At 37.1% G+C, this 20,195-nt stretch overlaps 1 protein-coding gene across 5 annotated transcripts in view; it reads right to left on the bottom strand.

Annotated features, from left to right (window-relative positions):
• Positions 1–771: 771 nt before the first annotated feature.
• Positions 772–20,195, bottom strand: part of LOC114161616 (von Willebrand factor A domain-containing protein 5A-like) — a 56,057-nt gene continuing 36,633 nt past the window's right edge. Inside the window, exons 1-21 of one of the 5 annotated variants that reach the window (XM_028044993.1) lie at positions 15,003–15,158; positions 14,261–14,323; positions 13,921–14,123; positions 13,612–13,834; positions 13,356–13,522; positions 13,151–13,265; positions 12,877–13,052; positions 12,311–12,399; positions 11,991–12,135; positions 11,727–11,806; positions 11,529–11,643; positions 11,274–11,432; positions 11,037–11,140; positions 9,746–9,975; positions 8,753–8,794; positions 7,366–7,398; positions 6,872–6,901; positions 5,053–5,094; positions 2,528–2,718; positions 1,261–1,384; positions 772–1,151 (exon numbers count right to left, since the gene is read on the bottom strand). In XM_028044993.1, the coding sequence (XP_027900794.1) occupies positions 1,072–1,151; positions 1,261–1,384; positions 2,528–2,718; positions 5,053–5,094; positions 6,872–6,901; positions 7,366–7,398; positions 8,753–8,794; positions 9,746–9,975; positions 11,037–11,140; positions 11,274–11,432; positions 11,529–11,643; positions 11,727–11,806; positions 11,991–12,135; positions 12,311–12,399; positions 12,877–13,052; positions 13,151–13,265; positions 13,356–13,522; positions 13,612–13,834; positions 13,921–14,123; positions 14,261–14,303 (2,391 nt within the window). In that variant the 5' untranslated portion in view covers positions 14,304–14,323; positions 15,003–15,158 and the 3' untranslated portion in view covers positions 772–1,071. Of the gene's footprint in view, positions 1,152–1,260; positions 1,385–2,527; positions 2,719–5,052; positions 5,095–6,720; positions 6,750–6,871; positions 6,902–7,365; positions 7,399–8,752; positions 8,795–9,745; positions 9,976–11,036; positions 11,141–11,273; positions 11,433–11,528; positions 11,644–11,726; positions 11,807–11,990; positions 12,136–12,310; positions 12,400–12,876; positions 13,053–13,150; positions 13,266–13,355; positions 13,523–13,611; positions 13,835–13,920; positions 14,124–14,260; positions 14,324–15,002; positions 15,159–20,195 lie in introns of those variants that run through there. The other 4 variants (XM_028044994.1, XM_028044999.1, XM_028045002.1 and 1 more) reach the window with 4 other exon arrangements.

The raw sequence follows: 20,195 nt of genomic DNA, 5'->3' as shown, positions 1-20,195 counted from the left end.
CAGTTTTGTCCTATCTTTTACAGATTTCATAAAACCCTTCAAGTTTCATGCTCAGGCCTCAGAAAAAAACAAAAAAAAAACACTAGACCACTAGCTCTGAGGGTTCCCAGACTACCAGTTCTCCCAACCCTTGAGGCATTAAGACATGCTCAGATTGAATTACTAATTCCTTGCATCCTTTGTTTTGCTTTTACTTTGTGGCACTTTCACAGAGAAAGCGCCAAAAGTTGATCCAACACTGCTTTTTACATCTGAGGTTTAGGACGCAAATACACTCGTTTCTTACTTGGATGGTTAGCCCGCCCGACACCAGGACAGCTCTCTCTCATGGCAATATGGTTGTGCATTGCAAATTAGCTAAGGGTATAAATGTTACAGTGCTTGGTATCATGTATGGTAAACACTTATATCCATTTAAGTAAGTCAAAAGTACAGGCCGGTATCCACCTGCATGCTTCGTGCATAGTTTTTCACATTAGAGTGGTATGTGTGACAGGGCAATTCATGTGTGTGTGGCAGGCGGGGTGGGAGTCAGTGTTGTCAAGCAAAATTACAAAAATATGGATCACTGGCAAGATTGGCTTTGAAATCCAGAAATATTATCTTAGGTCAGACACAAAAAACTAAAATAAAAAATTAAAAGGGCTTTCTTTACTCCAGAAGAAAAAGGGCAGCTTTAGCACCATATACTGTCCATCTGTGCATGTGTCTGCTTAGGATTCAAGTACCAAAAGATTAAGAAGGGATTTAGAAAATAAGAACAAAGGGGAAGAAAGTTAATGGCATTTTTATTTTATTTTTATGCATTTATTCCTCATTTATTACATGAATATATTGTTTCAGTAAAACTGATTAAAATCCATATGCTGAAAGTTAAGCATAAAGCTATGCTCCATGGCTTCTTTTTATGCATATTTGTGCAAATATCTAACGGCATGCTGGCAGATACATGGTTAAATTTTGCAAAGAGAAAATAAAGTCCTAAGCTTCTTCTTGGTCATCAACAACTTCAGTGTTTTCCTTCCTACACTGAGGTGCTTCCATAGTAGAGCTGAAGCCTGTCAGTAAACCTCAGATCCCCAGAGCTTCTTTCTTCACGGCGCAACCCAACAGTGTATTTCCAGCTTCAACACACTCTGACACATGTGGAGCTGAAGGAAAGAAAAGATTTCACTAGTATTATTTTTGCATCTAGTTTTACTTTCTGTTTTAAACACATCATGGTGAACGTAACAGATCCCTGCTGATTATATATATTACCGTTCTGAGCTTTAATCCATGATGCCGCCTTCATAGACAGAAGCTCCCACTCCTCCATTACATCCATCTTAAAACCATGAAGCCAAATCAGGGCGAGAATGGAGGCCCACACTTCATTGTTGACCTAATTAACAGAGAGAGATGAAACAGAAAACAGGATCATGCCATGTTGGCATGATATTTAATTGCAAGTTGTTTCAGATATTGCATTAAAGCCATGTTATGCAACTTTTTTGGAAAAAGTGTTTTATATATTTGATAAAATTGTCAATGTCATGACCGTATGGCATAAGACAGGTAATTTGTCAAAGAAACAACATCAAGCTCCTTCCAATGCATCTATAGTAACCTGCAGAAGTGCACTGCTCCTGTTATAAAGCAACTAGTTGGAGCCAGGAGATATTAGTGCTGTGGATCAGGCTCGCTGCTCAAGTGGGAAGATGTGAGGAACAAGTACATGATGTCGATTGACAGCACCAATATCCTTCTCCTGGCCCTGCTGGGTTGTTTTTGACTCAAAGCAGTGCAACAATGGGAGAAGGCAGATTATCTGTCTCATACTATGACATAGTAACAGTCATAACCAATATGTAAAAAAAAAAACATTTAAAAATTACATTCTGCAGCTTTAAATCCCATCATTGTCGCTTGGAAACTTTACTATCCATTATTTGTTGTTACTGTACAAGAAAATAATGATACTTGTGCTACTCTGTATTTTGCTGAGTAGTTTCAGTTGGGCGGTTATTCTTTAAATCTCATGTCATGGTGTATGTTAAAGATTACCAGTTTGGTTTCATATGCTTGATATAGTTGATTAACGCCATATCAACTCTCTGTTTACAGCTCAACATTAAAACATGGTTGTTGACTCAGTTGCCTCACAGGAACAAGGTTCTCGGTTCAAATCCCTGGAGACTTTCTGTGTTGAGTTTCTGTGTTCTCCATGAGGGTTTTCTTTCTTGGCACTAAAGCATTTCCCACAATGCAAGTACATGGATGGTAAGACAAATGGCCTTCAAGTTCTCAGGTGTGAGTGAATGACTGCATGTTTGTTTTTCCTGCATTTTAGTCATTACTTCTGCAAATGATCTTAAACGTCCCTAACTGCAAGCAACTATAAACATTATTGAGCTGATTTTGAAAATTGATGGACAGGCTGATGATTATTTGAACTACCTACAATTTTACTTCCCATTTTCTTAATGTGGGAATTCTTGACACATAACACCTTAAAATTTATATTAAATATTAGTTTAGAACCCACCGACGGTGGCTTTGCCTTTTCCACTTGCTCGCTGGTCTTTCCCAGCATAGCAGCCAGATTTGCATCAAGCATCCAGCAGCCAGACGCCTTCTGCAGAGACACCAGCTGCAGCACAGGGTCTTTACGGGGCTGTGGTGGTTCAGCGGCTGACAGTGCTGGCATATCTAACCATGAACCTAAATCACCATCACCTGTGAAGTGAAAAGAGCTTGATAAGTGGGTACACTGGGTAGCACAGCTTCTGGCTCACTGGGTTCTTCCTGAAGTTCTTTTGGTGGTATTTTACCTGTGGCATAGAAAAAGTTCAATAAAAGTCTTAGCTCTTGTCTTATGATGAAACCAAAGTGAGTTTTGTTACAATTGTTCTGTAAATTCCACTCAAGTACTTATGAAAACAAATCATTTCAATACTGTTGCCAAATATTGTAACACAAATTACAACTACTTTTTGAAGACACTATTCTTTCATCTCTGTGAATGTTAGTATGTCAGCAACTAAAAACACATCAAAAAGTAAGTATAGTGCACAGTGAAAGTCTGGCCCAGCAGGCCAACTATATTATGGGCAGGTAGAATTTGCATGGATGGCACCTAAAAAATAATAGCCTGCCAAGTACAACATCCTTTGTTAATGTGATGATAAAAATACCAAGATCACAATGAGGACTGTGATTTGAACCTTATTTGTTGTTGTTGACAGTCTAACGTATCTCCCATGACTTGTCTCTCCAAAACTCTTATGCAACAAGTCCTGGAAAAGGATGAGCCGTATCCTATTTCCAACTTGGGTAACTTTGTTACATCGCCTGTAGCTCTAGGAGCATCTCGAAGTATTATACTGTTCCCTGTTTATCAAAGGATAAAATTTAAAGTCTTATTGTCTGAAAAGCACTCAAGAGTTGTAACCTTAGGTACCAGAACTACATGAGGTGAGGCAGCATTAGTTCCTTTGCTGCTCAGTCCTCGAAACAATTGCCTGACAACAAAAGATGTGCAAAAACCGTTGACCCCCAAACAAGGATAGAAAACATTACTGTTTACTTCAGCCCATCTGGATTTTTCACAAGTATTCCAGATTCCTTTCACAGTCCAGAAATATGGTTGGTTAATTACTTACTGTAAAATGCCCTGTAGCCATAAATGTATGGTTGTCTGTTCATTGTTTCTGTGTGGTGTTGTGTGATTGACTGGTGACCGCACTGACCACTAGGGCTGTATAATTATATCGATTCTACAATATTTATCAATTTTTTCCACCCTCAGTAGGTATCGATTTTTCATCCGTGAGTATCCATACGTTAAACCATAGGGGTCTAAAGGCTTATACCGTCTTTATAACATGTCTGGTTTGTGACAGCGTAGCAGAAAGACCCTGCCTCCACAATCTCACTTTCAACATGTGCTGAAAGCGCACATTATAAACTACACACCATTTTTTAATTGTGTTATTAGGCCGAGTAAAACAGGAGTTATGCTAAAATAAGTAAATCATATTTTCCGAATGAAAAACGGCTTTTCAGGTTATGTGAAAGGGAATGAGCTTCCAAACGTATAAAACGAAACGCAACATCAGATTCCTTTATTTTTGGAAATCTCAAATCTTTAATAAATAACGACGGGCTGTATTTTGTTGCTAAGAAACAAAGTAAAGTCGCAGCCGGAGTCTGGCCGCAGTGCGGATTTCCATGATGACAATGGCGGATCGGTCATTCTTATTAGTAACTGACAAAGAGTATCAGAGACTGAGAGTACGATGAGATCCTGGCAGTTTACTCAGAGATCCATGCAGGGGAATGGCCGCGCCGCGCAGCTGCAAAGAGTCGATCACTACGGGGTGAGGCAGAGCCACTCCACCAGCAGCTAGTAGTAAACAGCTTACAGCCACAGCTAACTCCGGGAGCCAAGGTAGAAAACTCTTTTCCCTATAGTCCAAAAGACTTTTTCTTACTCCAAACCGCAGCCACAGTATGTCCAAAAGAAAAACACAAGTGCAATCAATCATTTGCATATTGAGAGTCTACAGAGGCTGATAATCTCCCCACTCAGCTCCTGGATCACTGTTGAAACTTTGAGTTTTATGTCAAATCCACATGAAATAAATGACAGAAACTAATTTTCTCACTGCATCTTTGATTCATTTTGTCCAGCTGTAGGCTTTTAGACTCTGTCCAATCAGAGTCAGGTATTGTGTAGTTGGTGCTTTTAATCAGTTTTCAGTTAATTAAATCCAAGTCTATGGTACAAAAAATGTCACTAAAACCACTCTGTCCTTCTAAAATCTTTCAGGAAATCATAAAAGTGCATCGAATCATATCATTTGCCAAATATCGTGATACATATTGTATTGTGATCGTAAATAATTTAAATAAATAAATCATTATCGCATATCGTATTGTATCGTGAGATTATTGTATCTTTACACCCCTTCTGACCAGTGGAGATAGACATCAGTACCCTCTGTGACCATACATAGAAAACTGGTGTAAACAATGAATGAATAGATGTGGTTATGAAAGTACACTTACATGACTGTGGCATAGCGCTATCACAAAGAGAATCTGCACATGCTGAAGAAAAAACAAAATGAGAAATAAAGGTAGACATTCAAAGTAAAAGAAAAAAAATTGTGTACAAGTAAATCGGCATGTTTGCATACGTTCATGGCGCCATACAACAGAAAGTAGGGTATTAAGAATAAATCAAAGGTGTCTGAGATCTTATTTCTATTACGTTTTATGCCTGAAAGGAGGGTCAATTATATACATTAGTATATTCTCAAAAAGTTAAAAACAAGCCTAAAAACTTAAATGTTCAACTCTGAGCATCATGAATAGACAATAAGAACTTACCGCACTTTCACAGTATTTTGTGGTACTTATTGTGGCAGCAATACAGGTGATAATAAAAATCATTTTACAAAATCTTTGCTAGACTTTTCTAACCAACTGTATGGCTGTAATAACACATTACTGCAGTTCAAGCCCTGCAAATAAATACTGCAATAAAAACATACCAATTTCTAAATAAGATTCCTTGAAATACCTTTTACATAAATTGTGTTTTCTTTAACTGTTAAACTCTATACAGTGTTGCATTAAATTATTCGTTTTAATTTATTGATATAGTCATTGAACAGAGCAGAAAACAGCTAAATTAATCCTGACAGTCATTTTTGGAGATTTTCAAATATTAATTGTAATTTGATCAAAATTATCATCCCAGTTAAGAAATCTTTCACATCAATAAGCATTACAATAAATGCCCATTCCTATGCAAATCTCTCAAAGAAATGCTCATGGCGTTTTAATCTGGTTTTAAATCCCGCCATTGCACAGTAGCAGCACCTGTAAGTGTTTTAAATGGTTTCTTCTTAACTATTGATTCAAGCCACTCAGTTCTCGGAGCTTTTATTTATACTGTCGATCAAAGTATAGCGCATTGTAGGTCACAGAGGCTCAGGTTTTCTCATCTGTTTGACAGTTTTTTTCTTCCTGTATCTATGGAAGAATCTTCTACGACTTTGTACTCCACAGTACATCAAAGGTTCATTTTGGGTCCTATTGTTTCCCTTCATATATGGGGGTTCTCATTTTTTCCATTGTTTTGCCAACAACATCCACATATATTTGACTTCATTTTGATCTGATCTTCTGAAGCCTCAGTTAAACTGTCTACAGGATGTTAAAAGGATGGTTAACTCGAAACTGACTGAATAAATACAAAACTGAAATTATTGTGTTTGGTCTGGGCAAACGGACTTCTGTGAACCCTGTACTGTCAGGAATCTTGGAGCATTTTCAGATTGTCCCTTGAGAGATTAACAGAGTATTAACAGTAGTCAAGACTTGTTTTTAATCAGCTATGCCAAAGCCAAATCTTACATTCCTCCTAAAACCCTCTCTCGTCTTGGCTGACTTGTAACTCGTCTCCCCATCACCTGCAGTTAGTCTAAAATGATGCTGCTCATCTTTTAACAACTACCAGAAGGCATGACCACATCACTTCAGCATTAGTGTATTTATACTAGCTGCCTCTTCATTTTTATATAAATTTTATGATTTTTTTAAAATGTACTTTTAAAAATTAGAATTGTTTTACATCTAGGGTAGTAGATTTAATCTTTACAAAAAAAACTTCAGGTAAAAATAATCTACAAAGTCTACAACTTTATCATTCTGTTCCCAAATAACTATATGGGCAACCCAGTGTTAATTTGCACATGCTTGCTTCGGTAATAGCTTTTAGTTATCATTGATTGTATAAAGTATCCAAGTATATAGCGACCATGTTTTTCAGTTGCAGTTTCAATGATTATTTTTTGATGGACCAGGTCTTTTTACTTACCCAAAGCTGTTGGAGCCATACACATCATAGCTAGATCAGTATAAATAAAAAAGGAGTGAGATTGTGACATTTCATTCTAACAATTTCTTTCAGGCTAGGGTATTGAGGGCTTAATTTAATCTTTACCAAAACAATATGACTACATATAAACTAAAAATAACCTGTAAAGTTTACATTTTCACTTTAAACAAATGATTAAGGGAGTCTGAGCGTGTAAGGTAATCTCAGTGTTATAGTAGACAAACTTTCTTCCAGTAAAATCTTTTAAGAAATTTGTGTCATGTGAACGACTGTAAGTAAAATACATGCTACTGATTTGGACAATATAATTAAAGCACATACTGTGGCTGTACAGCAAATCATTGATTGTTTAATTTCTGTTCCATTTGTGCCAAATGTTATTCAAGACTTGTCGTAAATTATTACTGATGGTAAATGCGGCCCAAGTATATAGTGAAAATGTTAAGTAACAGTGAGTTAGAGTTTTTACTTACCCATTGGTTGAGGTCTTGCGAGACATTTCATGACTACAAGGAGACACAGAGAGACATAAAAAAAAATTTGAGCTCTAAGAAGGTGACATTTCATTCCAATAACTGTTTTCAGACTTATTTTATTTTGGTGAATATGACACTGAATACTATTTAGACACCTTCAGGATGTATTCAGAATATGCTCAGATTGAATTTCTAATGCCAAATGTAAAATTCACTTTACCTGTTTTAATCAACAGGTCTGGGCTTCAGTAAGTTTGTCTCTACATTTTCTGATTTTTACCTCCATCTATGCATAGACGGAGGTAAAAATCAGAAAAAAACTGAAAACTTAAATAAATAAAAATCTGTAAAAACTAAAAGTTTTTTGTATAAAGTGCTTTTGCAGTATAACTTAATGTAGACACTTTGTGCGATTTGTTTGGGTGTGACCATGCTGTGAGCCATCAGTAAAGAAACATCAATAGATTAGCTGTGGTATCAAATTACCACATGTTAGTTAAAAAAACCAACTAGTTAACTTCGTGACATTCATACTGGTGCTTAACTTCGTGACATTCATACTGGTGCTTTAGTTAGAGCTTAACTATAACCTGCTTACTGTGTGTGTGACTGTCAGTGGCCATGTTAGTGCTGGTGGATTAGGGGGCATTACTGGGTTTTGGGTTGAGAATGCCCAACTCTCAGAGGCAAAACTAACCACTGATAAAAAGGTTTTTAAGGTTGTACTGTTTTTATTTCCACACATGAACTGGATAAGGACGCGCTTTAAACCACAATAAGTGTAGCCAGGTTTGCAGGATACATGTCTAATAATACCGGAATAAGTGAACTTGTCATTTGTGTTATTCCAACATGCAGCTGTCAATATTCACTTTATGCTGTAAAATTCATACAAGCATTTTAAATTTTTCTTTTGTTTTTACATTAAACATTTCTTGGAATTGATTGAAACAGACATAAGATTAGTGAACAAAGAATTAGCTGATATATTAATTGTTAGAATTATTTTATAATGTTTTTTACCAAAGAAAATAAAACTCAGGTTATGAAATTATTATGCACCGAGACCTTAATTTTATCTTTAACAAAACTGTTAAGACAAAATGTTAAACAATAATCTATCAAGCTTAAGGTTTCATTTTAACCATACATGGTTAAAATGAAAGTACACAAACTTGCTGCAGTATATATTTTAAATAAATTGGTATCATGTAAACAGCATTGAAAAGTACAATACGTGCTATTGTGATGGTTTAATTTCTCTTCCATTTGTGTGAAAATAATCAAATATTTGTAATAAATTATTATTGATGATAAATGGTATCCAAGTACAAAGTAATCGTGTTTTTAAGTTGTAGCAGTTCCTCCTTAGAGTTTTACTTACGACGACGTGGTGAAGCACTACAAGCTGCAGCCATTACGCCCACTAGACCAAAATAGATGAACATGTTTTAAAAAAAGGATAGACAGACTATTACATTTTATCCCAAAAACTGTTTTCAGAGGGTTCTATTCTGACTTTTTGAACACACCAACAAATATATTTTCGAAAGCCCAGAGGACGGATTCAGACAAAGATTAAGTCTGATGCTAAATGTAGAGCTGGCCTGGTTTGCTTTTACTAACACAAGTTTGACAGCTTCAATACCAAAAGAACTGTTGAAATTAGTTACAGCTTCTAAATTATTTCAGACTAAAATTCTAATAGTCTGTTAAAATATACTAAATATAAGCCGCTGGAAACATTCTGATGTGAATTTGGGAATTTTCCTACCTTGGCTCATGTTTTGTTCTTGTTCATGATGTATAGAGTAAGATTCAATATAGATTATAAGTTGAAACATTGTAGTGGAAAAAAATAAAATCAGTATTTGAAACTATTAAAATAATTAAAAACATTGGAGAAATTACATACTTCCCCCCCTTATTGTGGAATCTGTTTTTCTAAATGTAACCAGAAACGACCACAAATGTACATAGGAAGATTCAGTCCTAAATAAAAACATTTACATTAAAATTCACTTGAAATTAAGTTAATTTATTCAGTTGGATTAAGAAAGAATTTGCTACTGCAGTGTCCAAACATACTATATCTGGTCTTTAATATTATCAAACAAAGCCAAATTTGTTGATCACAATTGATCTGTAAAACCGATAGAGTGCAAAATATCCAAAGGGGTGAATACTTTTAATAAACACCGTAATATGGGAGAAATTCTGCTTTTTCAACTGAATAATTTCAGACTTAAACTTATTTGATCAGTCTATCATATCAGTTCATAGTCAGTTGATATTTCCAGTCAATAGGAGGTTTACTTACCAATTATACCTATTCTAACTCTATATTAACGATTATTTAAAAATAAAAATCACTCACTTGGAAAGAAAGGTGTTGGGATATTTCTGCGCACCAGAGGTCCTTCAACGGACTCGCCGCTGTCTTTGTTAACAGCTATGAAGGCAGTGAAAAAACTGCTCACTCCTGATTGGACACTGAGCTCCACCACCCTCTTCTTCATTTCTTCATCGTTCTGTTCACTTTGCGTCCTCTCCTCCGACTCCAGGGAGCGAATCATAGTGCGAGCAGCCAGTCTGTGGACTGTTAATCTGCAGACACGGAGGAGAAACATCTAAAGATGGAGCTCAATCGCTTTCAACATAAAGATTAACCCCTCTATTATGTTTGTTTGCATGCTTTTTCTGTATCACCCCCCTTTCTTCCTTTAGGATATGGTTGGATTTCTGTCAAGATTAATTTTTCCACTCATCATTGGAGCGATACCAACATATATCAAATGCACAAAAATAATTTCCGATTTATAAAGCTAAGAGTTGGGATCCTATCTTCACTTATATTTCCTCATGCACCTTCTTTATTCTTCCAAAGGTTTTTTGTAAACTAAAACAACCACCTGGTCAATTTAGAAGTAGAGAAAGTAAGAAGTGAGGAAATTAAAACCAACACTGTAGATAAATCGCATCCTTCATTATACAGCTGCACCTTGAGATCCTGACTACGAACACGACAAAACACATCAGCTACATCGGACAACTCCTGATCACACTGGGTTTCCCCACCATAGCAACTCTGATACCCACAGAATTCATCAACAAAAATGATCGTCAGATTTGACATGCCTGACCAGCAAAGTTTTACTTGACAGTAGCTCTAAAAGACTGGACTTAAACAGTCTGGTTGCCACCCAAACATTCACCAATGAAATTCAGGCCACATTTCATGAGAACTGCATCTGAAGTGAAATCCCTGAAGATGTCCAAAAACCCATGCTGCTCAGAGAGAACATGCAAGTTCCATGTAGAAGGACCCCACTGTTGCCTTGTCTTGCTGCAAGGCAACAGTGCCAGCAACTGCACCACTGTGCAGCCCCTCTGCTAATAATATCTAGTTGACAATTCTTGACCCATACACCTTGGCTGCAAATTTTCGGCCATGTAAGAGACTTCTAAATGTCCTAAAATCTTGATTACACAAGGAAACAGGACATCGAGCCCCTCTAAAAAATAACTTGACACAAAGGGAACACTTTATAATGTAAAGTTTTTGAGCAACAAGTAAATATTAAAACACATGGTTTCCATGACAATTGTCTGACTTACACAAATACAATACAGTTATTGCCTTAAAACAATGATCTAAGCTGTTTTACCCAGAGTCCTCTGCAGGTTTGAGATTGAAGTGCAGCTGGCTCTGAGAGGGATGACCTGCCAGGCTGTACTTCACTGTCACAGTGCCATCGGCTTCCTCTGAACTCTATAAAAATAATTTGATTTGGAGGAAGAAAAAAACTAAATAAAATAAAATAAATAAAAAAAAATATATATATAGTATGATTTAAATCTCACCAATGTAATTTATACTTGAGGAAACAGAGAGAGGTGACTACCTGTAGAGTTAGCTGAGCATAAATCAGTGACCGTTGACCCTGAAAAATAGCTGTAATGGGTTGAGAGAGAACGGTGGCGGACACTCCCTTTGGTAAATCCCAAGAGACGGAAATGTCCTCCACAGCTGGCTGCAGTGCAAACCTGAGTGACTGCATCACCTGTGATTCAAACAATAGTTGTGAAATTATTTACTTTTACTATCATTACATTCTGATGAGTTGGTGATTTTTTTTTTTCAGAAATTTTGTTTTTACTTTTGGTTGCATCCTGTCAGCCCCAGTGATGAACTGAGCGTGACCTCCGCCGTCTTTGGCCATCCCGTTGATGAGAGCAGAGCTGGCTCCTTCTCCAATCCCAAAAGAGAAACACCTAAGATACAAGAGTTTGATTTCAAACTCACAATGACATCAGAACATGAACCAGACGGGGGATCTGTGTGTTTATGGTTTCACCTGTGGGAGTCTGCATTCTTCTTAACAAGATCAGTAACTTCTTTGGTGTTCCCCACCTCTCCGTCAGTGAAGACAAACAACTGAGGGAGGAGATGTAAATGAGCTTTGGAGAAAACAAGTTTGTCTAACATTCCAGAAATGGGTGAAGCAGTAGGAGTCATTGTGGTGAACAACCACATTGTTCATTTTACATAGATGTGATAAAGGTCATTATTTGCTGGTGCAACTTCAAGAGTTGGTGCAATAAAAGTGTGTATATCTGACCTGTCGAGGATGTTTGGGAATGCAGGCTTGGCTGTAAATGTGTTTAAGAGGCTGAAGAATCTCTGTTCCTCCAAGATTATCCCCCATTTTTTCAACCTTATTCAGAGCCTCCTCCATGGTCTTCTCACTGTACTCCACGCTCTTACTGCCAGTAAGAACAATACAACCAATACTCCAAATAAAAAAATCATACTGAACAAAATAAAAAGAAACAACACTTTCACAAGAGCTCTTGAGTAGAAATTACGGAAAGTTAGGGACTAGTAAATTTTTCCTTTTTTGAATGGTGGTCGATAAAGAAAGACTTCAATGACACTTACGGAAAGATGTGCTCAAAGGTAGATCCAAAACTGTAAATGTTGAAGTAGCAGCCCATTGGTAAACTCTTCAACAGGAGCAGCAGAGTATCCTAAAGAAAGACAAGATATCAGGAGCTGAAAGCGGTTTTTTACATCACGAGTGCCAATAACTTTATGACAAAGATTATGGTGGTCATAGTCTCTGACAATGAACCTTCATAAAGAAGGCCTGAACAGAGAAAACAACTGTTTGGTTAAAAGTCTATATAATACCAAGTGACAAAATTGCACTGATGGTATTCAATATGATAACGTTTTTGAGAAAATTGTTTCAGTGTAGCAGAAGTCTGATTTTGTTCTAACCCTTCTCATAAAAGCTTTTAAATGGAAAACGTACTCTTATTAATCACACTTAAAACATTTTCTGTATTAAATAAAATGAACAGTCATCAACTCTACACAGAAATGTAGTTGTCATGAGGACATCGGTGCCCTCATAGAAAAGTTGATTTGCATTTTAGAACTTTTGGAGTGTCAGCTAAGGGGTTAAAAAAACTCAAACATTCCTTTAAAACTTGGATAAATACCCGTGCACTGCTAATGCGAGTTTCTTGCGGTGTGCTGTTGTTCATGGGGCAGCCCATACTTCCTGATCGATCCACCAAGAACACAAACTCTCCACAGGCGGCGAGTGAGGACATCACTGATTGGGGGAACTCAGGGTAAAGACTAACCATCACCACTGGGTCACCCATCAGAGAGCCTGGGACATGTTGAAGATGGAAAAAATACAAATATACATAAACCTTCTCATATTCCAACAATGAATAATCAGTAACTCCTTAAGTAATCCGTTCTCACCAGGTTTGGCAGAGGCCTGTCCTGCCTCCACCACAGCAGAGGGCTGGTGGGCGTCTTTGTAATAAATCAGTAGCTCAATGTCTCTGTCAAACTTGTGTCCTCCACCCAATTTAATCTATAATTCAAACACAGAAATAAGAAAACTAAATTGATTTATCTTGTTTGTAATAACTACATCCAGCAGTAAAATCAGCTCTCTACCCACCGTGGCCTTAGTTTGATCAGCGATGAGATACTGAAGAGGCTCCAGAGAGCAACTGGACTCTATTTTAGAGATTGGACGAGGAGAGGACACTTGGGCGGAAAAGGACAGACTGTAGGGCACCAGAGAGGCTGGTACTGAGGTCACCTGGACACTGGGACCTTCACTACCTGGAAACAACATGAGAGAAAACTGGGAGTCATTTAGTTTGCAATTAAAATGTATATGAGTGCATCCATCTATTGACTAGTTTTCCTACCCTGGGATTGGTACCGAGGGTTGAGCACAGCAGGCAGACAGAACCTAAGCCCATCATCAGCCTGCACAGCCAGCTCAGTGACGTACTCCAGCCTGATGGAGGCGCTCTCTCCTGGAGGCAGCCTGCCCACCTTCAGAGAGAAGATATCTGGACTCTGCTCACTCTCCTCCAACAGGAAGGCCTGCTGACCGGAGCTCAGAGCGTCATCATACTCCTCCTGAGCCTGCAGTCCACATGAAGCATGTCAGCAATGTTCACTTTTCTGTGTTTCAGTTTTTTTATAGAAAAGACATCTTTGTTCCAGCTCACCTGCTGTTTCTCCTTCACCTCAGCTACAATGTGTGTTTCTCCAATCTGAGCACTGAAATGACACACAGCAGCATCTCCAGGCAGAGGGAAGACAAACACAGCCTCTAGAGGTTTGTCCTCCTTGTTCTCGTAGTTCAGAGTGGAGACCAGAGTAGCTACGTGGTCCTTCACCTCCAGCTGAGCATCAATGCTCTTCAGAGGAACTAAATCAGCAAAAGAAAGACAAGAATGGACCATAGAAATATATCTTATGAGTGTCTTATTACACTTCACAGTTTCTGTGCTTAAAAGACTTTCTGAGAAGAAACCAAGTGTAGTTTGCTTTCTAACAGCTGATTACCTGGTTCCTTCTTTTCAGTGATCAGACCGCAGCAGTTCATCATTGTTCCTGTGAGGCAGACAACTTCAGGGGGAAATGGGTTAAAAAGCTTTAAACTAGGCAGCAACTTTTTGTGATATCACAAGCAAACAGAAAGAAAACATTTAAAAATCAGATTTAATTACTTTAAATAAATTAATCTTGTAAATGGTTGTGTTTTGTGGTACATGGAAGTCAAATATATATGATGAGATAGATATAACAAATATTGGGTCACCTTTACCCCAATATACCACATTATGGCCTGGGAACTCAAAAAGTACCGCAAAGTAGGAATGAGAAGCAATTTCAAATATTGTGGAACTTTGGCATTTAGAGTGTGTCTCACCACAAGCATCTCAAAAATCTCAGACTTTAGATGAATTTGGGGAAGTTAAACAGAAGCAAATTTTAAGTGAGCAAAAATTTATAATAAAGTTTTCTTAATTTGTTTGAGACATTGACACTATCAAAATAAATATTTTTATTTTAAAATAGTCAGTTAAAAATCTTTTCAAGAAAACGTACAAAGTTCAAATGGGTGTGTGAAAAGATGGGCTTGACTGCATGCAAACCAGGTAACCAGGAAGACTTCCTTAGAAATGCGATGACTCAAATGGATTTGCTTTTACGCCAAACCACAGCTGTTTTTGTTTGCGTTGGTCTAAATGCTAGCGAGTGCGTCTGCTCAAATAAACTCAGAAAAGAAGTGAAGAAAGCTTACCAGTGAGGACAGACCCTTCTCACGGAGAAATACAGAATCTTCTGCGCGTTAAACTAAGAGCTTCTGCTCAAACAGACCAAAACAGCTGCTCCTCTACCGGGAACGCTCGTTTTTTTTATGAGAGCGCACCGGGTGGGTGGAGCATTGATAGTGAAGCCCAGCCTCGTTACTTGCGTCAAGCACACCTCGCGAGAAGGACCTCGGTGCAGCAAACAGAAAGGGGCGGGGACGGACCTTTCCGTCAGTCCCATACCTTATTTGCAAATGGGACTATTGCATTCCGGAAATGAAGGGGGCGCTATTTTCATAATCACTAATATAAATACCTTAAGACGCGGGGTTAAGAGGAAAGGAAGAAGAAAGAAAGAAGTTTGTGAGGCTCTTGCACTGATGTTCGGCCCACGATCAACAATGCAAAACTCACATAGTCAACAAAAGGTATTTTTACATTCTTGAAATTTTTTCACATCGTGAATCAGTACGCTTTTCTAGATTAGGTTGAAAATATAATTAACAGCTGTAAACTAGTGAAATTCGTAATTCATACAGGGAAGGCTAATTTTAGCATGTAGCATAGCTAATTATTATCCCGCAGGGCACCATTAGATAAAAACAGAAAAGTAGATAACATGTATAATTGAGAAATGTATTTTATGCTCAGACTTTTCCTTTTATGTTAGTAGCTACAGTATTATGTTGTGTTCTTGCTCTATTTTGAGTGGGAATGAACCACGTCTTGTTTAAACATATCTGCAATGTATATAGATGTTGTCTCACATCTGTCTTGCATTCTCATACATGTTTATAATTTTTATGTTGTGAAATATGCCCTTGATCATTTTTAAAGTCTTTCCAGGTTGAAGCTACATTTAAAGTTTTAAATGAATCACTTTGGGCTTTGCAACAATTGGATATTTACGGTCTTTATTTTATGAATTGATATGGAATTTCTAAATGGAATAGTGGGACACCAATCAGTTTACTGGTTGAGCTGGAGTCCTTATAGCAAAAGTTTCCAATGAGACATTATGGTAAACAATGATAATAGCTGAGCCAGGTCACCTGCAACCAAAAATATTCTAGTTTTCGGAATGGCACTTGTTAGAAGTTCAAAAGTCCTTTGGTTTCTTTGTAAATTATATTCACAATGTGAATAGTAAGAAAAATATTTGGCAAATAAACAACAAAAGTGCACTGTGAATGGACGTACTAAGATGGCCAAAATTGTTGACTAAATGTTTTACCGACCAAACCTCTTTTCCATCTAGTTCTTATTTAATAAGCCAGAGGCTATTATATTTTAGATTTTAACTGATTTATTTTAAGAATACCATTCACGACATCAAAATATATTATTTGAACTTCAGCACCAGCAAGTATTTGTTTATATCTGTTTTCCTAATCTGCGATGGACTGGCGATCTGTCCAGCGTCCAGCCCTCATGACCCGACTATAGGGAACAATCATGATAATTAATGGATGGATAAATGTGCTCTTAATGTAATGTACATTTGTCTCCAAAATATTAATTTGATTTATGTTTTATGACTTTTGTTTGAGATAGGTGGGGTTTAAGGATGGATAAATACATCTCCATAATGATTCCTTATTGTTGCTTATTTTAGATTGTTTGTTACTAATATAATTTTAAATAAAGATTTAAAAATAAAAAAGGGCCATACCACGTGACATATCACGTTTTGTAGCCATTTCTTTACTGTTTAATTTGTATTTTTAATGTTGAAAGTGTTCTTGGGTGTTTTGAAAGGCGTTGTCAAATAAAATACGTTATTATTATAATTATTATAACACGGTTGGTACAGGAAATAGTGTTACTAGCGCCCCCTTCATTTCCGGACATTTCACATTTCCATATAAGGTATGAGACTGACAGCGGTCCGTCCCCGCCCCTTTCTGTTTGCTGCAGCGAGGTGTACTTGAACTTCCCCACCAGATATGAGCAACGTAATCGATTTTGAAATTATGAATGGTACTTTAAAAATTAGATGGCTTCAGTCCTTTTTAAAAAAACGGTGATCTTATTTGGTTTGTTATACCGTCGTTCGCATTTCAAAAAGTTGGAGGTATTGAGTTGTTATTGAAATGTGATTTTGAATGATCAAAACTCCCCCTACAACTCTCTAATTTCCATCAACAGGTTTTGTTACAGTGGAAGTTAATGTTCAAACACAACTTCAGTCCTCATAATGTTCCACTGTGGAACAACAGAGCCATTCTAGGTGGTAGAAAATCTATTTTTCTAGAAGATTGGTGGAATAAACAAATCTGGTCAATTACTCATTTACTGGATGGAAATGGTGATATTCTAAGTTTGGAGGAATTTAACAGGAAGTTTTACGTAGTATCCCTAATGTCCTCATTCAATCAGTTAAAAAGAATTTACCTAATTTCTTTATTTCAAGACTCCATAAGATTCAAATTGAGCATGTGGACATTAGGGATAATACATGCAGCAACAGGTTTTTGAATCAGTATTCTATAAATAATATGTACCCAGGAAGAACAAAAAGCACAGTTCTCTTACAAAATTTTAAGAAATCTATGATAGTCAAAATTAGGACAAATTATTTGAAATTCCCAATTCCTCCTAAATATAAAGAATTACATTTTAAAATAATAAATAACATATATCCTTCAAATGAGTTCTTAAGAGAGAGATTTAAGTTCAATGTTGAGAATTGTGGTTTTTGTACAACTCAATTGGAAACAACTAAACATTTGTTTTATGAATGTAAAGAAGCATTAAACTTGTGGGATCAACTTCGAAACTTTCTGTCTTCTAAACCAATAAATGTGGATTTTATTTCCTTACAAAACATTAAATTCGGTTTATCTATCAAAGAAAAAAATTTGGAATTTTTAGTCAATGATTATAACAAAATATATCCATAAATGTCACTATGCAAAATCCTCCCTCTCAATCTCTGCTCTCAAAAATGATCTTTCATTTTTTAAAAGATGTCTGAGAAAGATGCAGAATTTAAACACAATTAAATTGTTTGAGTTAATGGAAGAATTTCAGTTAGTAGTCCCCTCTGATTAATTTATTTTATCTTATTTTATTTTTTTAATTTTATCTATTTTTATTATATATTTTTTCCCATTACTTTAGTACTTTGTTCTAGCCTTGCATCTAATTGGTTTTGTCAACAGCAGGAGTTGTGATATTATATTTTTTTGTAATGTCTGTTATTGACGTGTTGTTTGAGATTGTTATTGTTATTCTTATACAGTCATGGCCAAAAGTATTGAGAATGACACAAATATTATATTTTCACATGATCTGCTGCCCTCTGGTTTTTATGTGTGTATGTCAGATGTCATCACATACAGAAATACAATTGCAATCATATCATGAGTAACAAAAGCTTTTAATGACAGTTAGAATGAGTTAATGCAGCAAGTCAATATTTGCAGTGTTGACCCCTCTTCTTCAGGACCTCTGCAATTCTCCCTGGCATGCTCTCAATCAATTTCTGGACCAAATCCTGACTGATAGCAGTCCATTCTTGCACAATCAATGCTTGCATTTTGTCAGAATTCCTAGGTTTTCGTTTGTCCACCCGTCTCTTGATGATTGACCACAAGTTTTCAATGGGATTAAGATCAGGGGAGTTTCCAGGCCATGGACCCAAAATCTCTATGTTTTGTTCCCTGAGCCAGTTAGATATCACCTTTGCTTTATGGCAAGGTGCTCCATCATGCTGGAAAAGGCATTGTTCATCACCAAACTGCTCTTGGACGGTTGGGAGAAGTTGCTCTCGGAGGTACCATTCTTTATTCATGGCTGTGTTTTTAGGCAAGACTGTGAGAGAGCCGACTCCCTTGGCTGAGAAGCAACCCCACACACGAATGGTTTCAGGATGCTTTACAGTTGGCATGAGACAAGACTGGTGGTAGCGCTCATCTCGTCTTCTCCGAACAAGCTGTTTTCCAGATGTCCCAAACAATCGGAAAGGGGATTCATCAGAGAAAATGACTTTACCCCAGTCCTCAGCAGTCCACTCCCTGTACCTTTTGCAGAATATCAGTCTGTCCCTGATAGGCCTGTCACGATAGCAAATTTTGCTCAACGATTAATTGTCTCAAAAATTATTGCGATAAACGATAATATTGTTTGAAGACCTTTTTACACTGATTTAATGGAAATGACGTAATAATGCATGCGATTTCCTGCCAAAGTTAGATACACTTTATTTTCAAAAGAACACTTAACACTGGAACTGATAAATAAAATAAACAAAACAACCAAAAACAAAAATAAAATGGATTCTCAGTCTCCATTAACAAAAAACTCACTTGAAAAAATAAACTAAACAACATAAAGTAAAAGTGGAAATAAATACTGCATTCAACCAAAAGAGTGCAGATTATGAAGTCTGTATATTATGTTGCCCTTCAGTAATAATTAGATTTAAATAGAGAAGATGGGCACATCGACTACCTGATGCAATAGTTCACACTACACGATTTTTTGCTCCTATTTTTCCCCTTACGACAATCTTAAAACGTTGGTCTTTCTAAGATTGTGTGGTGTGTTACGGTAGATCGTCGTTGCCGCTCTGATCTAAATCAGGGGTTTTTCCCGACTGGGATCTTAACGCAGCCTGTTGAATGTGACAGGTAGCCAATCAGAAAGCGCTTTCTGAGGGGAAATTACGGGGAATCCCAAACAGCTGACAACCCGAAGTCCAGCGGACATTGGAGATGATACACGTGGAAACAACATTAATGTTTATTCAACATGCAAAGAATATAGAAATGACAAGAGGAGGAGTTGGAGCGAAATTGCTACCGCAGTTGATAAACCCGGTAACTTTTCAGCTGTTCTTCGTTAACGTGATGTAAATAGGTTCTAATGATTTTCATTCAGTCAAGACTTTACGCTGACACTAGAGCCACATGCATTGCAGGTAGATTGTAGTAAAGCATTGATTAATGCCTGGTTTTAAAATTAGTTAACTGGACTTGTAGCCATTATTTTGTGCCCATTGTTGGACACCGCACGGCACGATCGAACCTGATAGAGTCATTATACCTAGGATTTATGTCGACTAAAGTATGGTTTGTCAGGTTTTGAAAATGAGCCGACAATCGGCCGACAGATCTAACATCGTGTAGTGTGCGCTGGGCTTTACACTAAGGAAATGAGAAAGGGGGGGTCAGTGGAGA

This window comes from Xiphophorus couchianus, chromosome 18 (assembly GCF_001444195.1).
Source record: "Xiphophorus couchianus chromosome 18, X_couchianus-1.0, whole genome shotgun sequence".
Lineage (NCBI taxonomy): Eukaryota > Metazoa > Chordata > Actinopteri > Cyprinodontiformes > Poeciliidae > Xiphophorus > Xiphophorus couchianus.
The sequence above is the reverse complement of the archived record's forward strand: the minus strand, read 5'-3'. Positions and strand labels throughout refer to the sequence as shown.